Source organism: Grammomys surdaster, unplaced genomic scaffold (assembly GCF_004785775.1).
Source record: "Grammomys surdaster isolate TR1022 unplaced genomic scaffold, NIH_TR_1.0 126391, whole genome shotgun sequence".
NCBI lineage: Eukaryota > Metazoa > Chordata > Mammalia > Rodentia > Muridae > Grammomys > Grammomys surdaster.
In genome coordinates this window covers 11,848,903-11,874,109 of record NW_021621185.1, presented here as the reverse complement: position 1 = coordinate 11,874,109, position 25,207 = coordinate 11,848,903, and the positions used below count along the sequence as shown (strand labels likewise).

Here is a 25,207-nt window from a genome sequence, read left to right as displayed (position 1 = left end):
AAAGATACAATTAAACGTGTATGAGCAGATACATTTTTCTGCTACCACAATTTAATGATGTGTCCAGATGCACAATATTCATCAGATGATACAAAGTCAGAGAAACTGGAGAGAGTCAGTGTTTGAGGTTAGATGATAGCAAGCTAGGGATAGTCACAGGTTTTTAAGGACTCTTCACCACTCAGGCATTTCAGTGGTCTTTATGCTGTCAGTATAGCCAGCACAGAATATTAAAACATGCCATTCACTTGTGTTCTAACCATTTTTGGTTCAGTTTTGTTTTTCTAGTATCTGACTCTTTCCACATTAACTCCAGCACATTCAGTCACTAACTTAAGAGCTGAAAGGGGTTGAGAGGGCTGAACTCTAAGGCCACTGCCACAATATTTAAGAATAATAATCAAATAGGTAAAAATTCTTGGCTAATATGTGCTATAGTCTTATTCTTATTCCTTATTTTTATTTCTGAGAAGTTATTGTTCATTCTTACAAAAAGCCTTTATGCAACCTTGAAAACAATCAATGATGTTTCAAACATCTCCACCTTAAATTAAATATTAAACATTTTTACTTGAATTTATTACTAGAGATGTAAAAAGATAACTGAGTAAATACAGAATAAATCATTAAATCTTGATGAATTATACCATAAGACCTCTTTTGAACAGATAGGGCTTTCATTTTTTTTCAAAAACTCTTTCAAAAGTATTTAACATAAGATTCCATGAGGTTTTATTAACGAATCTTGAGTTGTCACTCCTTCCTTCTACATCTGTCTTAACCTCCTGATGGATGCTTGCGTATGTATATAATACATACTTAAACACATTATATTAACAAATGTTATATACTTAATATTATATATTATGTAATATATAAAAATACATAAAATATTATAGCAAGTTATGCCACTAGGACTGACAATGCTCTCCAAAAAATCACATAGGCTAACAAAACTCCCAGTACTAGGCAGAGGAAAAACCCTTCAGAATGATTGGTGGGAATAGTTCAAGAGATCCCCAAAACAATATAAAATGTGGTTCTGCTTTCCATTGCTTCTGAGAGACTGATAGTATGTTCCTATTGCTCAAGACAATGCATACTTAGGGCACAGGACTCTGAGTTTTCAAGCTGGATCTAATCTTATCACCTTCATTTTAGCCTCTAAGATACCAGAAAATGTTGTGCAAGTGTCCAAGGGAGAGGTAGCATTTATTAGTCCTACCTAGCTCTGTCATCTTCTATCCATACCAATGACCACCATGGCAAGATATTCATAAATGTTTAATAAGTGGCAATTCACATATTAGTGGTAATCAACAGCCATCTAATCAGACTTTAGACCCACACAATAAGGGTAAATTATGTCAGATATTAGAGACCTAGCCAAATTTCTGAGAAGTTATCTTGTGGATCTTAGAAGAGAATCTACTACTGTGCCATTGCTAGACCATTATAATTCCTAAGTTCATTATAAACCTCATCCTTATTTTCACATATCTAAGTATCTATCACCTTTCATCATAGAAATCTGTCTTTTTTGGTCCTCTTGGACGTCTAGATCAGAAGTAAATTGGACATGTAATCTGGGCCCCTATATGACACGGCTCATTTTTGAGTTACCTGCTTCTGATGCAGCTCTCTCTATCAACTCTTAGCATTGGAAATTTGCTGGTTGTTGTCATGCTTCAATGCTTTGATTTCCTGCTAGCAATTATTAACAATAGTTAAATTACTAGTATTGTTAACTGAAAGAATTACTGAGAAAAAAAAAGCTGTATTCTCCTGCAACAAATGTAGAAAAATAGAGATCAATATAATGGCCTTTTTATTCTGCTGAGGTGTTTAAATAGTAATTTAAAACATGTTTAAAATTTGTATTAAGTAATGATCAATGTTATCCTTTCCTTTGTATTTTCATCAAGGAAATGTTTCTATCATCATTTTTTTCAAGCTGTGAAGTTTCCATGAAAAGGGAAATACTTTCTTAAGTTAGCAGAGCTTTTGAAATCTTTATATAAAATCATTCTGTTTTAATTTGTTCACCGGCTTAATCAAACCACACATATTTATTACATAGTTACTATGTAACATTTAATATAGTTATAACAGGTGATGTTTCAGTAGCAACTAACAAACGTAAAAGAAAAAGCCCTACTCATTTTTGTTTGTGTCAGCAGATACAGAAATTATAAGCTAAAGTGCAAAAAGAACAGAAATAAAAGTGATGGTTTGTTCAAATTGTTAAGAGACATATATATGAATCCCCTTAGCATAGTCCAAATGGAAAACCTGAGTAGCATGTAAATGCTCCACGCAAATCCAAGGTGGATCTATCGTCTCACACTTGTTAACTATATAGCAAGTTCCTGCATGGCCTTGTTATAGAGTTGACTTCACTGGCTGCAGTCGTTACCCAGCATCCTACTGACTGACCAATTACAGCACTGGAGATCCTGAAGAATAATAAAAGTCATGCTCCTGACTGTCAAGGAATAATTGGTCATGATCATAAGACACTAAGTCAGGCTGGAATGTGACCAGGGATTGTTCTTAGGAACCTTTAAAAAAGTACTTATTATTATTGTTATTGTTATTTTTTTTGTAGAGTTTCTTTGTGTAGCCTTGTCCGTTCTGGAACTTGCTCTATAGAAAAGGATAGCCTCCAACTCAGAGTAGGTTTTGGGGGAAGAAGGGTAAGGGACAAGTGTTATAGCATATTATACTCTCATAAATGAAATTCAAAAACTGAATTGCAGAAGTGTCTTTTAAGTTGATGTGAATTTCTGAGTCACCAGAGAGCTCGGTCATAAAATCAGGAGTACCTAGCACATGAGGTTATGTAAACTTGATAGCTGCTTTAGAGGTAGATAACTGAAGCTACAAATGAAAAACAAAGTTCAGTACAGATAATGCAGGTTAGGTCTTGGTAAGCATAAAACGTGTGCTTAGTAACATGAGAGAAAATAAAGAATCTAGTGAATTTGAGATGTCAAATCCACATTGTACCAATCCCAATCTGTATGTGTGAATTCAAACTTTATTATAACTGAGTCAAACACCAAACTACATGATTACATCAGGCTTCCAGGAATTAATGTGATATTTTATAAAATAATAAGAAATACATAAAAAAAACCAACCAACCAAACAAGCAAGCAAAAGACCACCTAGGGAATAGCTTTGAAGAAAACATCCAAAATGATGTGACTTTGGCATCTCTCCTTGGCTTTATCAGTTATTGACCTATGTATTCCACAACCCTGATTCTAGTTCATAGCTCACACCTCAGTCACTGAGCTTGTGATTCTCAAGATCTATAGGAAGTGTAGATGCTGGATGGGCCCTATAACTCAAGAATCTGTCCAATCATTCAGCTTCAGAGTTCCTTTTATAACGCAAGGAGAATTAGCAGGGACTCTGTATCATAATGTAGTCCTGGATTAGTTATTTCATCCTAAACTTCTCAACCTTCACTTCTAGTGCAACGCCATTCCTAATGTCAGAGGCAAATACTCAGAAATATTTTCTACCAGTGACTCTTAATTCCAGGCTTGAATTCATCTATGTGACTTTCAATATGCTTCCTGCTTTCTATTTTGATCTCTCCAGTCTCATGCTCAGTTCTCTAGCAGCCTGCTTGCAGAAGCCCCTCCACACATACCTTCCTTCCTCCCATCATCTTGGTAAAGACCTAGATTTCCTTAACTACTCCATCTTTATCTCTCCTGACTTCCTCTTTTCTTGCTACAGCCTACTTGAACTCTCTTTCTACAACACATTTACTCCCTGGAAACTTTGGAGCTTGGTGTGTAACCAATCTATTTAGTGTTTTCCAATCAACCTTTCCTCCTGGCCCATTTCTATTTCTTTGTGCAACCAAGTACCTGGGGAAATACTCCCTACTGGTGGCTGCTCACTCCCCATTCTTGCCCAGATACAAAGAGTGCAATCATAAATAAGAAATCCACTCAACAAGGACAAACCCTGATCTTAACAATGTACTCATAAAAACTCCAGATTCCTGGACCCCTTGAGAACAAAAACTTAAAAATAAACATCCAAGAAAATATGCCTTTACCAGAATCCAATAACCATTTTACCCTTGACATTGAGAAATACAATGTAGCTGAATCACAAGATAGGACTGAACTATAGTAAATTAGAAATATGTTCAAAGACATTAAAGATATCTATCTTTAACGGATACATTTCGTAGTGAGGACTGAAAACACAAAGAAACAGGTGAATGAAATAATGAAAATAATCTCATACATGAAGGTAGAATTTAAAAGAAATAAAAACATTAGATAAAATCAAATTGAAATAAAACTAGGAAAAAATTAAGAACTCAAGCAAAACTTTCAAAGATAAGCTACATCAACAGACTAAAGATATATCACTATTGAAAGATAGTTGAATAAATAGATACTTCAGTAAAATAAAACTACTAAAACTAAAAAGCAAAGAAAAAATAAAAGACAAATACAATCAAACAACCCTCTAGGTACAAAACAGCTAGGAAATATGTGACACCATGAAAAGAAAAATTCTGCAACTAATAGGGATAATGGAAGGAAGCAAAATCCATGTCAAGGGTACAAAAATATATTTTATTTATAATCATACTTTTAGGACAACAAATATGCAAAACCAGAAAAGAAATTTTACACAGAAAAAAAATCCTACAAAACAAAGAATATTAAAACATGCAAGGAAAAAAAAAAAAAACAAGTAGCATGTAAAAAGAAGACCATGAGCATAACATTTGTTTTCTCACTGGACCTCTTGAAAACCAAAAAGACCAGGGGAGATGTTTTATAAAGTCTGAGATATCACAGGTGCTATCCCAGACTACTATATTCAGCCAAAGTATACATAAAATTTGTCAACCCCAAAAAAAATCCATGATAAAATGAAATGAAGCAATGTAGAAAAATTTTAGTCCAGCAACATGTCTATTCCGGCAAGGGATCACATCCAAAGAAATAGATCTATTTGATCTATACAGACTGCTTCTAGTGTTCACTTTTAATTCTAAACAATGAATCTAAGTGAGGGGCAGACAAGATGAGGAATCAGAGAAAGATTTGAGCAAATGAGTCAGAGATAGGATATATCCAAATCTCAAAAGAATGTAAAGAAAAAAGGCAAAGCAAAGTAGGGAGAGAGTTTGGTGTAGTTCATTTAAACAAAGTTTACAGGCAGTTTTTTTTTTAAGTAGAATAATTCAATCAGAAGCTGAAGAACCCCAATTTGAATCAATCAGTTTAGAGAGGAATTTGAGCCAAAATAGCTAATTGATCTACCTAGCTAGAATTCTGATAGAGCTGGAAAGAGTGAGTTTATTTAGCAGTGAATCTTGGAGGCTGAGACGTTCATGGCCTAGTTTAGCGATGGAGGCTGGAAAGTGAAGCCTTTAAGGTACAGGGTTGCAGAAGATTAGATTGTACTGAAGCTATGGGCTTCCACTCCAATGCTTAGGGATAGAAATATTCTGGGCTTAGCCCAAGGCATGTATTCATATGGCTTGGGCATAGCTCTCATCGCATGCCTTCATTTCAGCAAATAAAAGCAACAATTACAAACTAACTACTATCTACCAATTCAGCACTTTAGAGGGTAATAGTAGAAATTTTAAGTCTGAAGATTGTAATCATATCCAGAATAAGTAATCTCAAATCAGTCAATCAAAGCAGAGAGAAAAATCCACATCAACGCAACAAAATAACAGGAATAAATAAATAAATATTGTTGACTGATTAATAATAATAATTGTATGAATTTCATAATAAAAAGACACAGATTAACAGATTGGATTAGAAAACAGGATATCTTTTTTCTACATCTAAGAAATAAGTATCACTATCAAGAATAGTATTAATTTAGGGTAAAATGGTGCTAAAAGGAATCTTAAAATGGAAACATAAAGCAAATGAAGCAAATTGGTGATCCATTTTAATATCGAGAAAAGTAGATTACAACCACTACTAATTAGAAAATCTTACAAAGGACATTCTATGCTCATTAAAGAAAAGCATCACTTAGAACATATTATAATCCTAAATATTTATGCACCAAACAAAAGGATAACCAAGTATATACAATAAATTCAACAACAGTTAAAGCCACATATATTTAGTGACTTCTATACACCATTCACAGCAACAAACAAGTCATCTTGACAATAAACAAACAAACAAATAGACAGAAAAATGCTGGAGTTGATTAAAATCATAAATCAAATGGGCATATCAGGTTCAGCTTTTAATGTTCTACAAAACATTACAGCTAAACACAAAGAATACAGATTTATTTTGTTCTCAGCAGTTCAAATAACTCTTTCCAAAATGACCCCAAACTTGTATACAAAGCATTTCTCAACAGATATAAAAAATTTCAATGACACACATCTTATCTCATTGATCCACCATGGATTTAAGATGGATATAAACAACGATAGAAGCAACAAAAAGTATATAGATTCATGGAAAACAAAGAAACAAAACAAAACTGGCATGATGTTGGTCTAAAAATAGACACATTGATCAACAGAATCAAACTAAAGTCAAAACAAAGTCAATATTGAGTGAAAAGTGGGTCAAAACAGAAATCAAAAGGAAATAAAAACTTAGAATTTAAAAACAATGAAAACATGACATACACAAACTATGGGACACATGAAGGCAGTTCTGAGTCAAGACCATAGTCCTAAGAGACTACTAAGTTGTATTACAGAACTATAGTAACAAATATACTAACAAAACTGGCATGATGCTGGTCTAAAAACAGACACATTGCTCAAAAGAATCAAACTAAAGTTGAAATACTTAAGAACAAATGATTTTGGATAAAGAAGTCAGAGTACACGTTAGTGAAATGACAGTAGCTTCAAAAAAATCAGTATTGAAAAATTCAAATACATCAATAATGACTTCCGTGCATAAAACTCAACTCCAAATGAATCAGGACCTCAACTAGATACACTAGATTTGATAGAGTAGAAAGTGAAAAATGGTCCTGAACTCACTGGCACTTTTCAGAACATGGCACAAATAGCACAGGCACGAATAACAGCAATTAGTATACAGAATCCCATGAAACTAAAAAGCTTTGTGTGGCAAACTACACCATTATTTAGACAAACTCATGATACAAAATGAAAAAAGATCTTCACCTTTCATTTACATCCAATAAAAGCTTAGTATTTAAAAATACCTACAGCAATGAAATAAACAACCGAATAAATAAATACCAAGAAAACAAATGACCCTAATTAAAACAGAAATAGAGAGTTCACAGGAGGAATTACAAATGGCTCAGAAGCACTTAAAGAAATTTTCAGTATCTTTAGTCATCAGAAAAATCAAATTTACTTTGATATTTCATCTTATACTTGTCTGAAAAGCCAAAATCAATATAGAAAGTGACAGTACATGTTGACAAGGATGTAGGGAAAGGGGAACATTCATTCATTGCTGGCTGGAGTGCCAACTTATGCAATCACCATGGGAGTCTGAGTTGTGGTTCCTAAGGAAACTGGGAATAGTGGTACCTTAAGATTCAGCTATATCAGTCTTTGGTATATGTGGGGAAGGACATCTAAACCAAGGGGATTTGAAGGCCCATGCGGTAATCTGATTCTGACGAAGCTTCCTAGAGTGCATATTTATATGAGAAAAGCTTAATGTTCTCAACAAATAAGAAGAAATACAATATCTCAACTAAACATTTTATGTCTCCAAGTGTTACCTTGATCTGAGGAATCGGTTATATCTAATTTTTTGGTCAAAGTGGACACAATGAAAACTCACAAACATATCAAACTAAGATTGTGGAAGACATATTTACATATCTCATTGAACACTGAGAAGTAGAGTTGATCACTATCTATAGCATACACTCCTACTGACCAGGGTTTACTGGACCCACCAGCAGAGGAAGGAGGTAAACATCAACCCACCTTCAAACCTGGTGACCTACAATGGTGACTTGCTTTTGATAAATGCCTGTGCATTAGTGGTTGGCTGTGGGTCAAAGCTCGCTGTCGCGGGCGGCAGCGGGGGCACAAGCAGGACTGCAGAGACCATCCCGGGGAAGCCGGGCATGTGGGACATTGCGCAGGCCAGGGGCTCTGCAAAGGCAGTACACTGGCCGCTGTTGTTAGGAGAAAGTGTCCCGTGGCCCACTAGAGCACAGAGAGCACAGGAGCGGGTGGAAAAGGCTTCTCTCCCCCGCCCCGTCTCATGGGTTTTCCACTTACACAATGAGTCCAGAATTGCGAGAGACACGTGAGATTTAAGACGTGTAAATTTATTGACATGGCGATGAGTTTGAATGGTGACGAGCTTTGCCAAAAACTGTCAGAAGTGGCTTGCTTATATTGGAAGCAGGAGAGGGGCGGGGCTTTTAGGTAATATGTAAATCTTGAGGCAGAGACCTGTTAGTCTCGTCCGTTATGTGACCTAGCATGGAGGCTGTATGTTAGGTCTCTGGGTTCTGGGGGCATGGCCGAATAACCCAGGATTTCCACAGCCCCAGAGTTGGTTAAGTAACAATAGTTATTAGAATTGCAGCTCCCTTACTGAGATAGAACTCATGTCTGACACTTCTCAGGTGCCATAGAGCAGAGATTGGGTAGGCCAAGAGCCTAGAAGAAAAACAAGTACTGTTAAAGAAACATAGTAAAAAAAAAATACTTCTGATGAAATTCTGTTATAACTAGAAATCAATGCCTCACTCAGCCATCATCAGAGAAGCTTCTTCTTACAGTAGATAAGAATTAATGCAGAGATCTAAAACTGGACAATGTGAAAAGTGAAAGATTTGGAGCATGTGATCCTGAGCCAGATACATTCTTCAAATCCCTCCTGTCAGGCTCATGGAGTTATGTGTTAAAGGAAGAATAAAGATTGTAAGATAGATGACTCCAAGGAAATTTTTTTTCTCGAAATTATAGGACTGATGCACATAAAAACTCCAAACAAAAGACTGTGGAAGCATACACAGGGCTGTCACAGGGCTATCACAGGGCAATCACAGGGCTATCACAGGGCTGTCACAGGCTCAAGTTAAATGGATCCCAATACTGAGACAGGGAAATAAATGGACATGGGTCTCATTCTTAACCAAGAAGCTACTGACAGTTGGTATCCACTAGAAAAGAAAATTAGTCTTCTCCACTAAGTTCACATTAGATATACGTACGACACTTCAGGTTGACTACATGCCCAGGATAGCATGATAAATACAGAACATACTCACTGGTATTTTTGAAGACCCTTTGGCTTGTATAGCCTTATTTAGGTATATTTTTGTCCTATTGGTCTTTTGCATGCATATTTTGGTTACTGATTTTCTGGTTTTGTGAGTATATTTTTCATCCATGAGGGTTTTGTCTATTTAATTTTGTTTGTTTACATTTTGACAAAGAAAGAGAAAAAACCTAGCATAGAGATGAATGAGTGGGACATAAGTAAGATCCAGGTAAGGTAGCGGTAAGAGAGGATTAGAATGTATTTTCAATAAAAATAAAAGGAAGATACAAAAAATAAATATCATTTCCTTGTCCTATGGTTTTCATAGCTAAGGGTGCACACACCTCAGTAGTTACTGTCACATAGATTACAACTATGATGGAAACAAATTTTATGATACATATTCATGTTATATATAAATATATGTATTTATATTGTAGAAGACAGAAGTGAATTGAAGAGTGAAAGACAAAGTAAGAATTTAGTGTCATCATTGAGTCATCTATTTTCAATATAGTGACTCAACAAAATACGTTAGGTGTTAAATAATTTCTGTTTTTTATGCAAGTGTACATACACATTTAATAATTCATTGTTAGAAAATTGGCTTTTTATTTTTCATGTCACATATAGAATTAATAAAAAACTAAAATGTCAATCCTTTATAATTATATCAATAATAGTAACACAAAATATTCATTATTTTCCATGATAATATTTAAAATATATAGTATAGGTTTAGTTATAGATTTGACAAGCAAAAGAAATATTTAATAAGTCACATATTTTTACGATGAAAAAGGCCAATATATATTGAATGACTAGTAAGCCATTTTTCTTTATTTAATACTTTAAAATGTCTGGTTTTTTTTAACCTTGAGGTAAATAGAATTGATTTTGTGACTGGACTGGGGGTGGGTGGAAATGAGAACAGAAGAAATCAAGTAGGAGAGTGAGGAGCAGAGAGAGAAAGTACAGGGAGAGATGAGTGGAATTTCGGGACATTTGGGGGGAAATTGGAAAGCTAGTGCTGTGGAATCCTCCTGAAACCTATGAGAGTGGTCCTAACAAGGACTCCTCGTCATGGAAGATTGAAGGGTAAACCTGACATCTTCTGTAAACAAGCAAACTTCTAATAGTGGACTGGCACACGAGCCCAGCTACAAAACCTTCATCCTACAAGAAGCGCTGGAGCAATTGTCACTAAGAGCTTATGGGAATGGCCAATCAATGACTGGTCTATCGTTAGGCCCAAACAATGAAAGGAGCCCACTCACCGCACTGCCTTCATGGCTGGGAAAGGGAAGCTGGATAATCCAGAGCTTCAGGGTTAAATCAAACACAAGAGGGAAACAAAAGACAATGAAATGATTCCTAATGATATTCTGCTATAATCATAGATGATATCTAGCCCAATTGTCATCAGAGAGGCCCCTCTAGCAGAAGATGGCAAACAGAAGCAGAAGCAAACATTAGGTTAAGCTTGGGGAACTCTGAGGGAGAGGAGGAGGAAAGATTGTAGGAGCCTGGTGGGTCCAGGACACCAGAAGAACATGAGTCACATAATCATCTAAACAGAGCTCACAGGGGGGCATTAACTGAAGTGCAGATCATTGCACCTGCACAAGTCTGTGCTAGATATTCTGCATATACATTGTAGTTGTTTAGCTTAGGGATTTCATGGGACTCCTTAGTGGCAGTGGGGTGTCTCTGACTCTTTTGACTGCTTTTGGTAACCTCTTCCCCCTACTTATTTGCCACATTCAGCCTTGATATGAGTTTGTGCCTGGTCTTATTGCATCTCATTAAGCCATGTTCAGTTAATATTCCTATGAAGCCTATCCTTTTCTGAAGTGAACGGGAAGAACAGTGGATATGGGGGCTAGGGAGGGGCGTTAGGGAAAGAACTGGGAGGGGTGGAGGGAAGTTACAGTCAGGATATACTGCATGAGAGAAGAATAAATTTTAAAGGAAATAAAAGTCTTGAGTGTGAGATGGAATAGATAGTATTATTTATAAACATTGTATAGATATATCATCTAATGTATATTAATTATATAGTATGTAACATGAAGTATGCTAATTAGCAGACATGTAACAAATAAGCCATAAACAATTTCAAATAGTAAGTTTTTGTTCTTCTAACTAAAAAACATGTCACAACACATGTCTGGTTTTGAATAAATCTGTTTTGAGATACATACACATATCCTAGAAAATAAGCATCGTTTTCATAGTACCTTGAAAGATTTTACTTGACAATAAGATATGCTCTGCTTGTTCCAGTGGTAAGTTTTGAAAGCAGAATTATACATGAGATAGCTGCATATATTTATAAATATGTAGATGAAGGTACCAATCTTTCTGCTATAAATACATTTTTAGTGCTTTGTTGATGTAATTCATAAAGTTTTCTGTATATAACACTATAGAGTACATGATTCTTTAAAAAATCCATGCTAGGGAGCTGGAGAGATGTCTTAGTGGTTAAGAAAATAGTTTTTTCTTCCAGTGGGCCTAGGTTCAATTCTCAGTACCCACATGAAACTATGGAGCTGCTTGAAACTCCAGTTCCAGGGGATCCAAAACATCCCCACTGATACCATATTCTTAGTCTACTACCAAGTTTATCCTAATCATGTATGAAAAGTATATGCTATGTACATATAACAAAAAAGTTGCAATTGATTTTCTAAACATCAACATCTTGATTATAATAATAAAAATCGCATTACTAAAATTAGATTGTTCTATATCCTTTGTATTAGTGCCTAGACTAGAAAGCCAAGTTAAACCTTTAGAAGCAATGATCTTTTTTCATTTCTCTGAGAATATAGAAATACTTGCTTCTTTCTTGCTTTACAATGTGCAGCGATAAACTTTGGTTTTTATAAATTAGGTTTTAATATTTAAGCCTGTTTTGAATATATTTATGAACAAGACCATTCTTGATGAAATAATTAGTAAAGTTTCTTCAGGCAATGGAGAGAAAATTTATATTTCTCTATAAAGGATTACAGAAAATTCATGACAAATGCAAGACAAAGAAGAATAAAAATGCAGAGCTCTATCTCAGGCCCCAAGGAAATAAAGTTGAAAGATCAAAACGAAGGGGGCAGCTCTTGCTCATTAGGAAACAGTTGGGTAAGATAACATTTCTTTCCAAAGTGTATGAATTATAGAATAATTGAGCATATTCAGCCATGCAGAATTTACCTCCACAAGAAAATAACAAAACGACCTAAAATAAATGTTAGAGTTTAAAGAAAATAAATTACCATAAACAGAAGTAATGGTTTTATAAGACTAATAAAATATTACAAAATTTACAGAAAAATATCTGATCACTGAGCTTTGGTATAGGTGTACATTGTTTTATTTCTAGCTTTTGATTTAATAGAAGAATACTATAACCTTACAATATTATTTATGGAATATTCATATATATATACATATATATGTGTATAGAATATTCATATATATATATGAAAGCAAATATATATACCTATATATGTATATAAACTATATATGATAAGGTGTGTTTTTCTAAATAGCTAAACTCATAATTTAAAAACATTTTAAAACTTTTCAGAAAATACTACCATTGCTAAAGTGAATATCACAGAGTTTGTAAGAAATCTGTGTAAATGTTTAAACCTAGGTAAGTCACTATCATGACTCCTGATTTAGCCTAAAACAAAATACACAGAATTTTATTTAAGTTATAAAATGATAAAAACTTATAGATAAATGGAGAAGAATGTAGGTTTAACAGAGTGTAAATTAGTTATCATTGTTAAGAATTTTATAGCCTTTTGATGAAAGCAATCCCTAACTCACTTGAAATGTTGAACTACTGTTGTTCTGATTTATATTTCCTTCACAATCCTTTTGTGGTTAACCCCTTTTCCCATGCCATATTTCTGTCAGTTTTAGAAAATTCATTTGACTAGCTTTTAATCTGTTCGTTTGGGAGCTGTTACTGAATTAAATTAAGTTCACAGTAGTTATATGTGTCCCAAGTCTTATATTCCTTTCATGGGCTCCCTTCTCATTGCTACAAATTGCATCATCCTGTGAAGGTTTGGATTGAATGTGTGCACACTGTTTAATTCTTTTCCTATCCAAGCTTTATTGTGGTGCCCAAACAATCATTTCCAGGTCACAATCCAGAACCTAGTCTACTCAATTTATTCTAGGATTTGATGTGTTCCGGTTATTATATGTATGGGTATCAATATATTTGGAATTGTTTTTTTAGTTGTTGAGTGGAAGATCCAGGAGACCCTGTTGATTATACCTCAGAACGAATCTTGAAGTTAGTATAGAATTTCCACAAACAAACATGTATAAAACTACCTCTTGACACATATTGTTCTGGTGGTATATCCAATGTATAACTACTATTTCATAAAGATATGTGCACTACCAAGTCACTGCAGGATCACATGATAGTTAAGGCATGGAGACAACCTGAGTGTTCACCCATAGAGAAGTAGAAAAGAAAATTATCACACATATTAATACATACAGTGAAGCAAAATTCAGTGTTAAGCAAAGAATTTTTGACATCTGTAATAGCATGGATAATTCTACAGCTACATACATCATGCAAATAGTAGTATTTGCATATATAGAAACAGAAAGTAGAGTAGGAATTACTGGGGCACTGGCTAGCATTGTTGAAAGAGAAGAGATAATGCCATTTTATGTCTCAATTTTAGAGGATGGCTATCTACAGAGCTAATAAACAAGAATGTCACAGACAATAACATTAAACTTTGTATTAAAAACTTGCTACAAAAGCAACATATATGTATACATATATGTGTATATATGTATACCTATGAAAGCAAATATATATATATATGTAAATTATAAAATCTATAATGTTCAGATAATTCTAAAGTAAATTAAGGATTCATAGGGAAAACATGTCTGGTTTCACTTGCCTTCATAAAAACATGTTCTAAATAAGTAAGCAATAAATCACTTAAATATAGCTAACTCCTATTTATAATTAATTCTGATGACTTATTTTGCAATGGGGGCAACAAGCTTTGCAGACAGCATTATCAAAGTGTGATACATCAGCAAAAATTAGATTTAACTGGCATTAGAAAGTAGAGGAATAGGTAAAGATTAATATCCAAATATAAATAAAATTGTGGTTTGGGAATAAGAAGTCATCTTTACTGAAACCTCTAAACATCAAATATTTGAAGTTAATGGAGAAAAGCTGCAAATTAGACAGAAGAGGCTTAACAGCCTATGAATCTGCTACTCGGTCATATACTTTGTAAGATTGAGAAGTACACAATGCAAGTTAGGGTAGACAAAAGGGCAAAGTATTTTCCCTCATCCAAATTAGTGTAGAGCAGTATGATGGTATAAAATCAAAACATAAGTTATGTGGTTTTCTGAATTTCCCAATGGCATTTTAAGGACAGTTTTAATGTATACTATGTGATATAATTTTCATGCATCATTGTGATTTATCAAAGAAATTTATACATTAATTATTTTGCCACAATCCAGTTTATTTTGATCTTTTTCTCTATTCTTACAGAAATATCCTTCCCCAGGTTAACACAAAAGAGGAAATCATGAGGCCATGATAGTTGAAAGAAAATCTTTGAACTGTACTCGCTGCAGTTGATACGAGAGCACCAACAGAATCATAGCGTTAGCCTGACTTTGCATCATGATACATCTCATATTTTTAAAAAATCATAAAGAGATCTACTTATTCATTTGTTACATAAGTTGGTCTATAATAGGAGGGCCATGTTGCTAGAGAGGCTCATCTCATGTCTATAAAACAGAGAGATTCTCCCTTCTGCTTGCTCATTCCATTCAGTCCCCTGCTTGTTGACTGGAGCTGACAAAAAAAAAAAAACTTTGCACTTTAATGAGACATTTTTGAAGCATCCTCACTCAGTAGTGTGTTTTGCTACCTTTCTGGGCATATCTTCAGTCAAATCATATTGATAATCAAGGTTAGGCACACAGCTACAATCATATCTCCCATGCAGTCAACCCAAGTTCCCTTCAGGTTTGGAAAACATTTCCTCCTATTACTTCTCAGCTCTAAATGCTTCCCTCCTTGACTTAGGAGGAAACTGTCTAGTACTGACTTCATTAATCCTTTCCTCTTCAAACCCTCTACTGCCTTCATCTTAAGCCTTCATCCTTCTTTCCATGTGGCTGTTCTGGAGCTCTGGTGTTTGGTTAATGTCAATCAAGTAAGATGTTCCCTGTTTAAGGAATTATGTTCTCTTCTCTACTCTTTCCTTTTGATCTGTCTCACACTCCAGGGAACATATTGCAAAGCCCACATTTCATTCTACCAATGCAGACATTGGCACTTTCAGTGGTAGTTACTTTAAGACTGACTTTGTGTTTAAAAATAACAGTCAGTTGGATAAAAACAAAGTCATGCTATGAGGTTGAAAGACCATTATAATAAAGTTTTGGGAATTAAAAAAATTAAATATGTGACTTCGCCAATCACACAATTTTCATCCTCAAACTTGAATATAATGCCTGATATTGTGCATATATTTGGTAATTCAATATATTACTATATAGATTTTATTTCAGAAGTTTATAATTTTCTTTTTTAAAATTTAATTCAAGTATTTAACCTTGATTATTTCTAAGCATTTTCTCAATACTCTAAATTTCTGTTTCCATATTATTTAATGTTGATGTTCATATGGTCTTCTCTTTTAGTTCATTTGAGTTTATATTCTTTTTTACTCAAATTTCTGAGAGAACATCATTCAAACTAGCTTATTATAGCCTGCTCATGAAATAAAAATGCAAACAAAACTGCTAACTTTCTGATTGTAACATGAAGAAAATATACTTCAAAACTCAGCCTTTCTTTTTTTGTTTGTTCACTTGTTTGCTTTGAGACAGAGCATTAATATTAATATAATCTATTATGAAAGCAATTCAGGCTGTCCAGAAATGTTCTGAGTATTGTAGATGTGTGATTTCTTATATCAAGCTCCTAGGAGCCAGAATTAGAAGTGTATATAATCATCCTTAACTTAAAAATAATTAGAGGAAGCCGTGGATGCTCCAGTAGATTAAAACTAGGACTAGGCAAGTACTGTGAAACTGAGTCATATACCCAATCCAAATTCCCATTAATAAGGTACTAGATAAAACAGGAAAACAAATATTTGTCATTTAGGAAGTTTACCTGCTGAAGTAGGCTTTTCTTCATCTGATGCTATAATTAAGAGAAGGAATTGGAGTGGACAGAGAAAGAGGATGGAGTGGGTCATGGTAGGGAAAGGGAGGGGAGAGAAAGAAAAAAGTAAGCATTAATATTTTCCATTATCACCACAAGTCAATGACTAATAATTATTGTCTAAGAGAATTTACATATAATTAATTATAGTAAAATTAAATAGATATACATAATAGTTAATATACGTATTTCTTATGGAGGACAATTTTCTCATCCTAATTGATGCTAATTATTTCATGTAATTTTACAGCTTTTCAAAATACTAGTTATATATAATATGTAAATAATTTTTTTTCTGTTTTCAATTCAAATAAAAGTCATTGTCAATAGCAAAAACCTGTGTGATAGAACATGATAATTGAATCAAGCTGATTGAAAGTAAAATTGAATATTTTTAAAGATGAAGAAGACTCTAGGGAAACCCTGTGTTAATCTCCTGCCTGTCATGCTCTATGCACTCTTGTCCAGCAAACACTCCAACAGATACATTCAATCATTGACATGTGTCACCAAACATATACATTTAGTCATTGACATGTGTCACATACACCTCAAGATTTAGTAATGATAGATGATCACATGATAAAGGTATGGAGATGTGTTTTAGTTGTTTGTCAAAACAATATATCACTGTCTACCCAAGGCTGACATGGCATTCTATGAAGTGTAAGCTGGCCTTGAACTCACAGACTTGAAGTGATAATACTTCCAAAGCTCCTGCATCGAGTGTAGGAATTATGAATATGAGCCACAACACTCAGATTTATGAATGAAAATTTCAAAGTATGACCTCAGGTAATTTTTTCATGTATTCTGCAACCCACATGTGGATAAACATGGATAGTTTAACAAGAGAGACCATAATATCATAAAGGAAAATTATCCTACTTCAGTGTTTCACAACCCATGTGTCAACTTCTGGGCTTATTGTCAAACTAATTACATAGAATCCTTTTAAGTGGTACTAATTTGTAGCAGAATAGAAATATTGCCATATAATATTGCTATGTGGTAATGTAAACTATAACTCATTAAAATGTGACTCATGCTGATTCCTGCGTTGAATATGGAGGTGTTTGAGAGCAGTAGGACTTCAAACCTACTGTTGTGTGTATGTTGGAAGGGAAATCAACAACTATAATAAGAATGAAAAGTAGTTTTCACATGAGTGCTTTCACAAGGTCTCATATAATCTTCCTATTTGCCTTTATATTCCCACATACACTGTGTGTGGAGGTATGTCTGTTTTTTGCATAAAAGCAATTTGCCTAGTGTATTACCACTGAATAATATATCAAAACTAATACTAGTTCACTTGAAGCTTGATGTTTTAAAATAAAAAAATATATTAAGCTGAATGGCTTATAGAGTAGCTTTCTTCCCAGTTGATTAGTTAATCGATGTATCCTGTGTAGCCTGGCAATGTTCTCTGCTCTTTCCATTAAAGTTCCAACTCGAGAGGATACATTAGAAACAAGTTTTCTTTGTATCCCTACAATATTTTCCTCTCCCATTTTGGCATACCTCTTTGGCAAATAAAGAAACAGAGAGAGCAAACATGGTTGGCACACATGACATTGAGAATATAAATATTTAAAAAGCTATTTGCTGCTTGGTCATGTCCAAAATATATCATAACACATTTTCAGAGGAAAGCTGGTAGCTTCCTAATTCCTTTGTAGGTAGGAATATGTCAAAGAGGACTGCAGAAGCACTGAGTTATATGGACCATTACACAAATCTTCAGATTCAAATGGATAAAAGTAAATGTGCTTGTGGGTATTCATTTTGCATGTATGAACTTATTTAAGTTAAGGAAACCAACGACTGAAGATTAGTGAAGTTACAAAGGTTCCCACTCCAAAATTTGTCTAAAACCTGTCTATGAATTCTAGCTGATATCAGTTTGACTTTAGCACTATGCTCTTTCATTATACTTTATTGTCCAGCAAAAACTATTTGGTGCCTTCTCAGAAAAAGAAGAAAAGCAAATGACAAATTTATTAAAATTTGTTCACTACCATTTGGGGCATTAAATGAGAACTGACCAAATTCTGATAATGTCAACTAGGCTTACATGAGTAGAAATGAAATGAAGCTAAATTTATCATTGGGACTAAGGTGATAACTCCTTCTGGGGGAAGTTCTTAATGCCTCCCACAATGCAGCCATATAAAAATAGAAAAGTGGGAGTATCGTTATAGGTTATATAGAGCACACAAAGGAAGTGGCATCCAAGGGTAAACTAGGAGATTTGCCAAGATTTTAAGTCTGTTGTAAATGTATAAAAAAAGGCAAATATAAACTTGGTTGTTGTTGTTGAGTTTTGTTTGATTTTAAAACCAATGTTTTCCCAAATTCCTTGGTACACCTTAAAGCATCTTTACAAGTAGACAGTATAGAATTACCAGGAGGAGTGTATTACATAGGGTTTTATTTCTATAAAATATTTCTCAGAATATTTAGATGTCATCATAGTTCTCTTACTTTTAAGATATACATATTCACCGAGGCACGTACACAAGGCCAAGTATTAGTTAATTTAACTACTAGTATAGTTATTAAATTGTATGGGAAGGCCTCTGTGTAGGTTAATTATATCACTGAGAAAAACATCAGAAAGTATTAACTCAAGTTCAAAAATAACAGTAACCCTAAAGATTGTTGTCAGCAGTCCACATAATTCTATTTCCTAGAGACATGGGCTGCAGAAGGTGCTGCCATACCGTACATACATGTAACTTACTCATTCTATTGGACTCTTAGAGCCATGAAATCTGTGGTTAATAAAGATGATTATGTGACCCTACACAGTCTTGTTAAGTCTGGAAATAAATACATAGGCACTAAGCAAAACAACCAATAAAATAATTGTTGCTCAAGTCAGCTCTTAGATATACTGACATGTGTGCGATGTTGGGAAAACAGACAGGAAAGAAGCATCAGGCATTTAGGACTTAACTAAGTATGGTTCTTCTATCAAACATAGCAAACACTCTCTGGATGTTTATTAACATGGTGTAACATTTTAGAAATCTTTTGAATTTTAATACGAATATTGAGTGTTCTCCCAGGCTACTGCATTTTTCAAAACACTGTGCAGATGATTGTTTTGAATATTGTATTTTGAGAATTATGGCTGTAGCCCATCAAAGATTGATTAACTGGAAAAAAGCCACATGTCCAGTAGGTGCAAGTATTACAAAATTTAGCACCAGGAAAAAATAATAAGAAAAACAATAAAATACAAATGAATGTGTATTGTGGTTATTCTTTTTCAAGATTTATTAGGTATCTGTATTATTGAATTTGGAGGAAAAAGACACCAGATTTGGCTTAAAATCTGCTTTCTTGTTGGCCACAGTCATTTTTCTAGGTACAGAAACAAGAATGCTCCTTACTGTGTACTGGGTTTGTTCCAGGCCCTCAAGTCTCAAATATAGGATGGCACAGTGTCTGCACACAATGATGTTCAATAGTTATTAACCTTCAAGTGATTTCTAGATTTCATATAATATCCAATGTATTACCAATCATATGCATAGCTGTTATACAATGCTGTTTAGAAAACAATGTCAAGAATAAAAGTATCTTCTTGTTCAATGTAGAAGCAACTTATTTTATATCAGATATTTGTTGAACCTCCATGCTGGAACCCTCAGATACAAGAAGCTAAATCTGCCAGAGTTTGTCTATAACATTGTATAATGAGAGGTTTACTGATGGAGAGAAAGAATTGGTAGAAAAGTGTCCTCATTTTTCTGATAAAGTGTCTATAAATATATCATTCATGCTCATTCTCTTTCTTCTTTCCATTCTTTTATATATTAACAAGGAAACCTATAGAAACATAGTGATTTATCAAACACCCTAAAAGTATAATTGATGTTATTTTTAAAAGAACACTAAAATGCCTTTTCTAATTTAATCTATCTTATATTTAGATACTACAATATTTGCAATGATGTGTTTGTATATTATTAAGAAGAAGGAAGCATTAAATTTAAATTTAGACTCAGTTAGGTAACTGTAGAAACTGGTCCTGTGGAACCAGTCAACCCTACTGAACATGAGTTCAGATGAGAAAAACTACATCCTGTCCTGTTCTGTTGGCATATTGTTCAGGTTAACCCTAATCAGTTTTCAGTGTTTCTTGTAAAAAAAAAAAATTCTGGGCTGCATAAATAATTATCTGAGGAAATTGAGACTAGAAGTATATACAAACTCAGGTTCCTACAAATCATCGACATGCACCAATATAATAAACCTACACCCTGATTTTGCAGTCAATCATTTCCCCCCAGGGTATCAGCTGTGCATATGTTCAGAAAGTGGGGAAGTAGGTAGAAGCAGCAGGAAAAATTCTCCAGAAGATTCTTTTTCCTGCTTATTCCTCCTGCATACTCTTCCCCCTTTTTTTCTTCAGGGACCAACTGTGAAGTATTTTTTTTTTATAATACTCTAATGCTCTCTGATGCAAAACAGGTAATCTTCTACATTGGAAAGACTTTGTTCCTTCTTGTGTTTGGAAAAATTCTTCTATATCTTTTTGTCCTTTTAATCCTTGTGGACTTTAAGTGAGCTTTTGTACTCAGATAGTTTACGTATCATAAACAGTCCTGTAGCCAATGTGACCTGACATCAAGTAAGAAACCTCATTAGGGAATATAAAACACACAGTTATTATTCTCTTAAGTACTGTTTTAGACTGATAGTGGTCAACACATAATGACTTAGAAAAATTTTAGCTTACTAGGACACAAATCCAGCTAATTTTGCAAGGAGAGTGTTTGTAAGTGTTTAACTATGCAGTTAGCTATTTCATATGTAATAATGTGCACTAATGTTTAAAAATATTTTTGCTCCACTGCAGTGAGGGACAGATGTTGATAATGTTTACACATGATCACTCATGCCTATCTGATGGCAAGTGTAAGTGTGGTAAGCCTGCACTATAAGACAAAGAAGAGCAAACAATCTCAAATTTATACTCGCTCATAAAATGATGTAGATTATATTGCTACGGGGCTTGTTTTTGAAAGAACTTAAAGGAATAATTTAAAGAAAAGTTTAAGTTGCTTCATTTATGGTGGTTGGCCCAATGAGAACAGGAATAAGCATAACAGAATTTCTGTTACTATATTCTCTTCTTTTGGAAAGTATGAGAAAGACATCAAAGCCTTCCTAAAAAGCCTCAGACAATCTAGGATAAGGGTCATTGTACACTGGAGGGATTGCAGAGCATTTGAGGTGCAGTTTTTCCCAGTGTAAAAGCATCAAATGAAAAACTCCTCTTTTGCTCTAGGCTTTTAACTAATTCTTGAATTTATTTACTTTTCAAATGCTGGTCACTCTTGCCGACTTCTTAACCGAGTTTTCTCCCCATCCCTCCTCTCCTTTGCTCCGGAGATGGTACCCACCTTTCCCCAAGTATCGTTGCACCTGCCCTGGGGTATCAAGTCTCTTCAGGATTAGGGGCATCCTCTCCCTCTGAAGCCAGACAAGGCAGTCCTCTGCTATACATATGCAGGGGGCCTAGGACTAGCCAGTATAGGCTATTCGCTTGAAGCTCTCCTTTTGGTTTTGCAATCTGACTTTCACATGCATTTTGAATCCTTAGTGATATTACAGCAGTCATGCAAATAGAATCATAATATACAAAGTTAATCATGTATGCATATAGTTTCCATGCCCATATTTTATATGGTCATTAGTCTTACTCATAAACACATCTTTCCAAAGGAAGATTGAACTTAATTTTGCTTGCTATTTGATAAACAATTTCTAGACTAGTGCTTAAAGTTCATTGCCAAAGTTCAAAGGTACATTTCTAAACACACAAAAGCTGGAAGGCAATTTAATTCAGTCATTTTGTTACTCAATGAAGCTCAGTTGCTTGATTGTGCATATTGCTGAATATGTCAAAAATTTGTATTTAATTTCCTATCTTGGAACAAGAGAAAACAGGAAACTTAAAAGGTAAAGGGTATTCTAATGAGCATTTAAGTTTTGAAAACCTTTCCATTACCATTTGTTGTTGACTAAAATTATGATATTTACAAAAATAACCACAAATCTTGGAAAGCTATAAAGTTAAGCCATTTGTGTAGCATACATAATATTACACCTTTTATTAATATATGTTTTCTTACTTAAATAGTTAAGTGATGTTAATACATTTTGCTTATCTAGTCAATCTTCCTTTCATAGCTAAACAGATGTCATCCTCATGAAGTAACTTCAAATCATACCCATGCACGCACTTAGTGGAAATTAGCCTCCAGTGTATGTAGTTATTCCCTTCTACTCTCAATTGACTCTCACATTACAATCTAGAGCCAATAGTAGTCAAATAGAGCCCATAATAATTTGCAGTCTTTTTTTTCATGCAGGGTATTATCCTTATTTTAAGGCCAATGGTTATATATTAATTTATTTTAGTTTTTATAATTGGAAATGTGTAAATAGTTTTAGAAATTTATTCAGTTATAGAGATGAGAAAAATGAAGCACAGTGAGTAAACTTATTGACCTTTAAGAATAGTATTACCCAGGTAATGTAGGAAGCTAACTCAAAGTTATACCAAAATGATAGCCAAAAGAAGGAAAAATTTGAAGGAAAAAAGCATGTGCAATATTTCTAAAATTATTTCTGATACTTACTCATGTTCAGTGAAATTAATGTAGTCATAATATTTGACAAATTGAAAATGAAAATGACAAAAAAACTATATAGTAACAATTGTTAATGTGGCCTGAAACTCCAGGGATCTAAAATTATCTGTTCACTATGCATGAACTTCCCATGGTCACAGCATCCAAATCCTGTACGTGGCTTGACAAGTAGTGGGAAGTGATACAACCCGATTCCTGCTCATTGGATTTATTTTTGTCTGGGAAGCTGCTAAATTCAACCTCAATTCATTTCCTTAAGTCTGAACAAATGGCTTAATCTATAAAGCAAATGTGTGAAAAACAAAGAAAAAAACCAAAAATTCCTACAATGTAATGGAAAGAACAGCGATATTGGCACATAACTTAGTGACAACATCTACTTAAGCAAACCACAGAATCATTAAACATAAAATGTTAATGCTGGTTGACATTAAGGAGTTGAATGTCTTGGGAAGAACTCTACTGTGATAGTGAGTTAGTGTTTGTTGCTCAAACCATCTACGTTAACAATCAAAATTGCATCTCTAATGCATTTTCAAGAAATTGTATTAAAGTCTCAGGACACCGAAAATTCTTCATAATATGTGTTATATATAACACAATATAATAGATTCCAAAATCATAGAATATAATGTTATAAAAGATTTTTCATTTTATTAACACATACTTATATATTTTCCTTTGTTTGCGGGTGTGAATCCATGTGCACTCATGTCATATGCACATGTTAATGTCAGAGACAACTTTCAGGAGATTGAGCAGAGGTCATCAGGTTGAGAAGAAGAGCCTTTAACCTCTGAATCAACTTAGTGGCACATTTTTCATCTTGAAGCATATCGCAAAGAGTGACTGTATTATATTTACAGAGTATGGGAATAATGAATACTTGCTCAGTTTGGTGACTACAGCGTAACATTTTTAATTGTTTTATGTAGGATATTTGGATAGATTCTACTGTTTCTCTTGTGGAAAATGATGGTTATAAATAGTGTCAGAATCCATTAGAATCATGATAAATATGAATCATATGTATTACTTAATAAGTTTGTTAAGTAGGGAAGAGCTTATAATCCTAAAAATAATACAAAATATTCATGTTTTACAAATAAAGTTTTTAATAATCTATGCTATCAGACTGGCTTGTGCAATATTATATTTAAAACTTTTTCCTGTGGAACAGCTTTCATTTCAATAATGTTAACAAAATTGATTTGCAACTGAAAGAGTCCCTGCCCCATGTCTATGTATCACAAGACACAAAGTGGCTGAGTCATATTTGGCCAAAACGGTCTTAGGACAATGGACATCACATTTTGCCTTTCATGTCATTTTGAAAGAATGGGTAAAACTCATAATTCCAGAACAGATGTTCTCACTCTTATACTGTTCAATCATAAATATAATGTTTTAATTAAAAAATTAAAACTTTATACTCTATATTATATTGATTTATGTATGATAGCCTCAAATTTCATTTATTTTTTTATTTTTCTCCTTTTAACTTCTATTCCCCAGGATTTTTGGATGAAAACACACGATAGCCTCCTGCCCACTTTCATGCTACATGTATAATGTTGTGCTTTGTGATATTCAGGATCATATATCACTTAGATCCTCACTTAAAAGTGAAAGTGTGTTATTTATTTTCTGAGTCTGAATTACCATGCTTAATTTAATATTTTCTAAAACCATTAGTTTCTTGTAATTTCTTTTTCTATATGTCTAAAAACAATGCCATTGTTTTGAGGAACTACAATTCACTATCCCATTGTTCAAGCCAGAGAAAGCAAGCAGGTAATAATCGTATCCCGGTTTGCTCTTCTTTTCATGGCTTTCAGTTTATGCCTTGAGTTCCAGCTTTGGAGTCTCTCAGTGACAGACTGTAACTTGGGAGCCAAATAAACCCTTTCCTCTCTAAGGTACTTTTAATCATGGAGCTTATTACAACAATGGAAAGCAAACAAATATATATATATATATATATATATATATATATATATATATATATATAT

General features: G+C 33.9%; 1 protein-coding gene across 2 annotated transcripts in view; it reads right to left on the bottom strand.

The window, feature by feature from the left end:
* Edil3 (EGF like repeats and discoidin domains 3) overlaps window positions 1-25,207 on the bottom strand; it is a 440,392-nt gene that overhangs the window by 285,936 nt on the left and 129,249 nt on the right. For both annotated transcript variants that reach the window (XM_028760126.1, XM_028760127.1), the window contains one exon: window positions 16,471-16,500. In XM_028760126.1, the coding sequence (XP_028615959.1) occupies window positions 16,471-16,500 (30 nt within the window). The remainder of the gene's footprint in view (window positions 1-16,470; window positions 16,501-25,207) is intronic.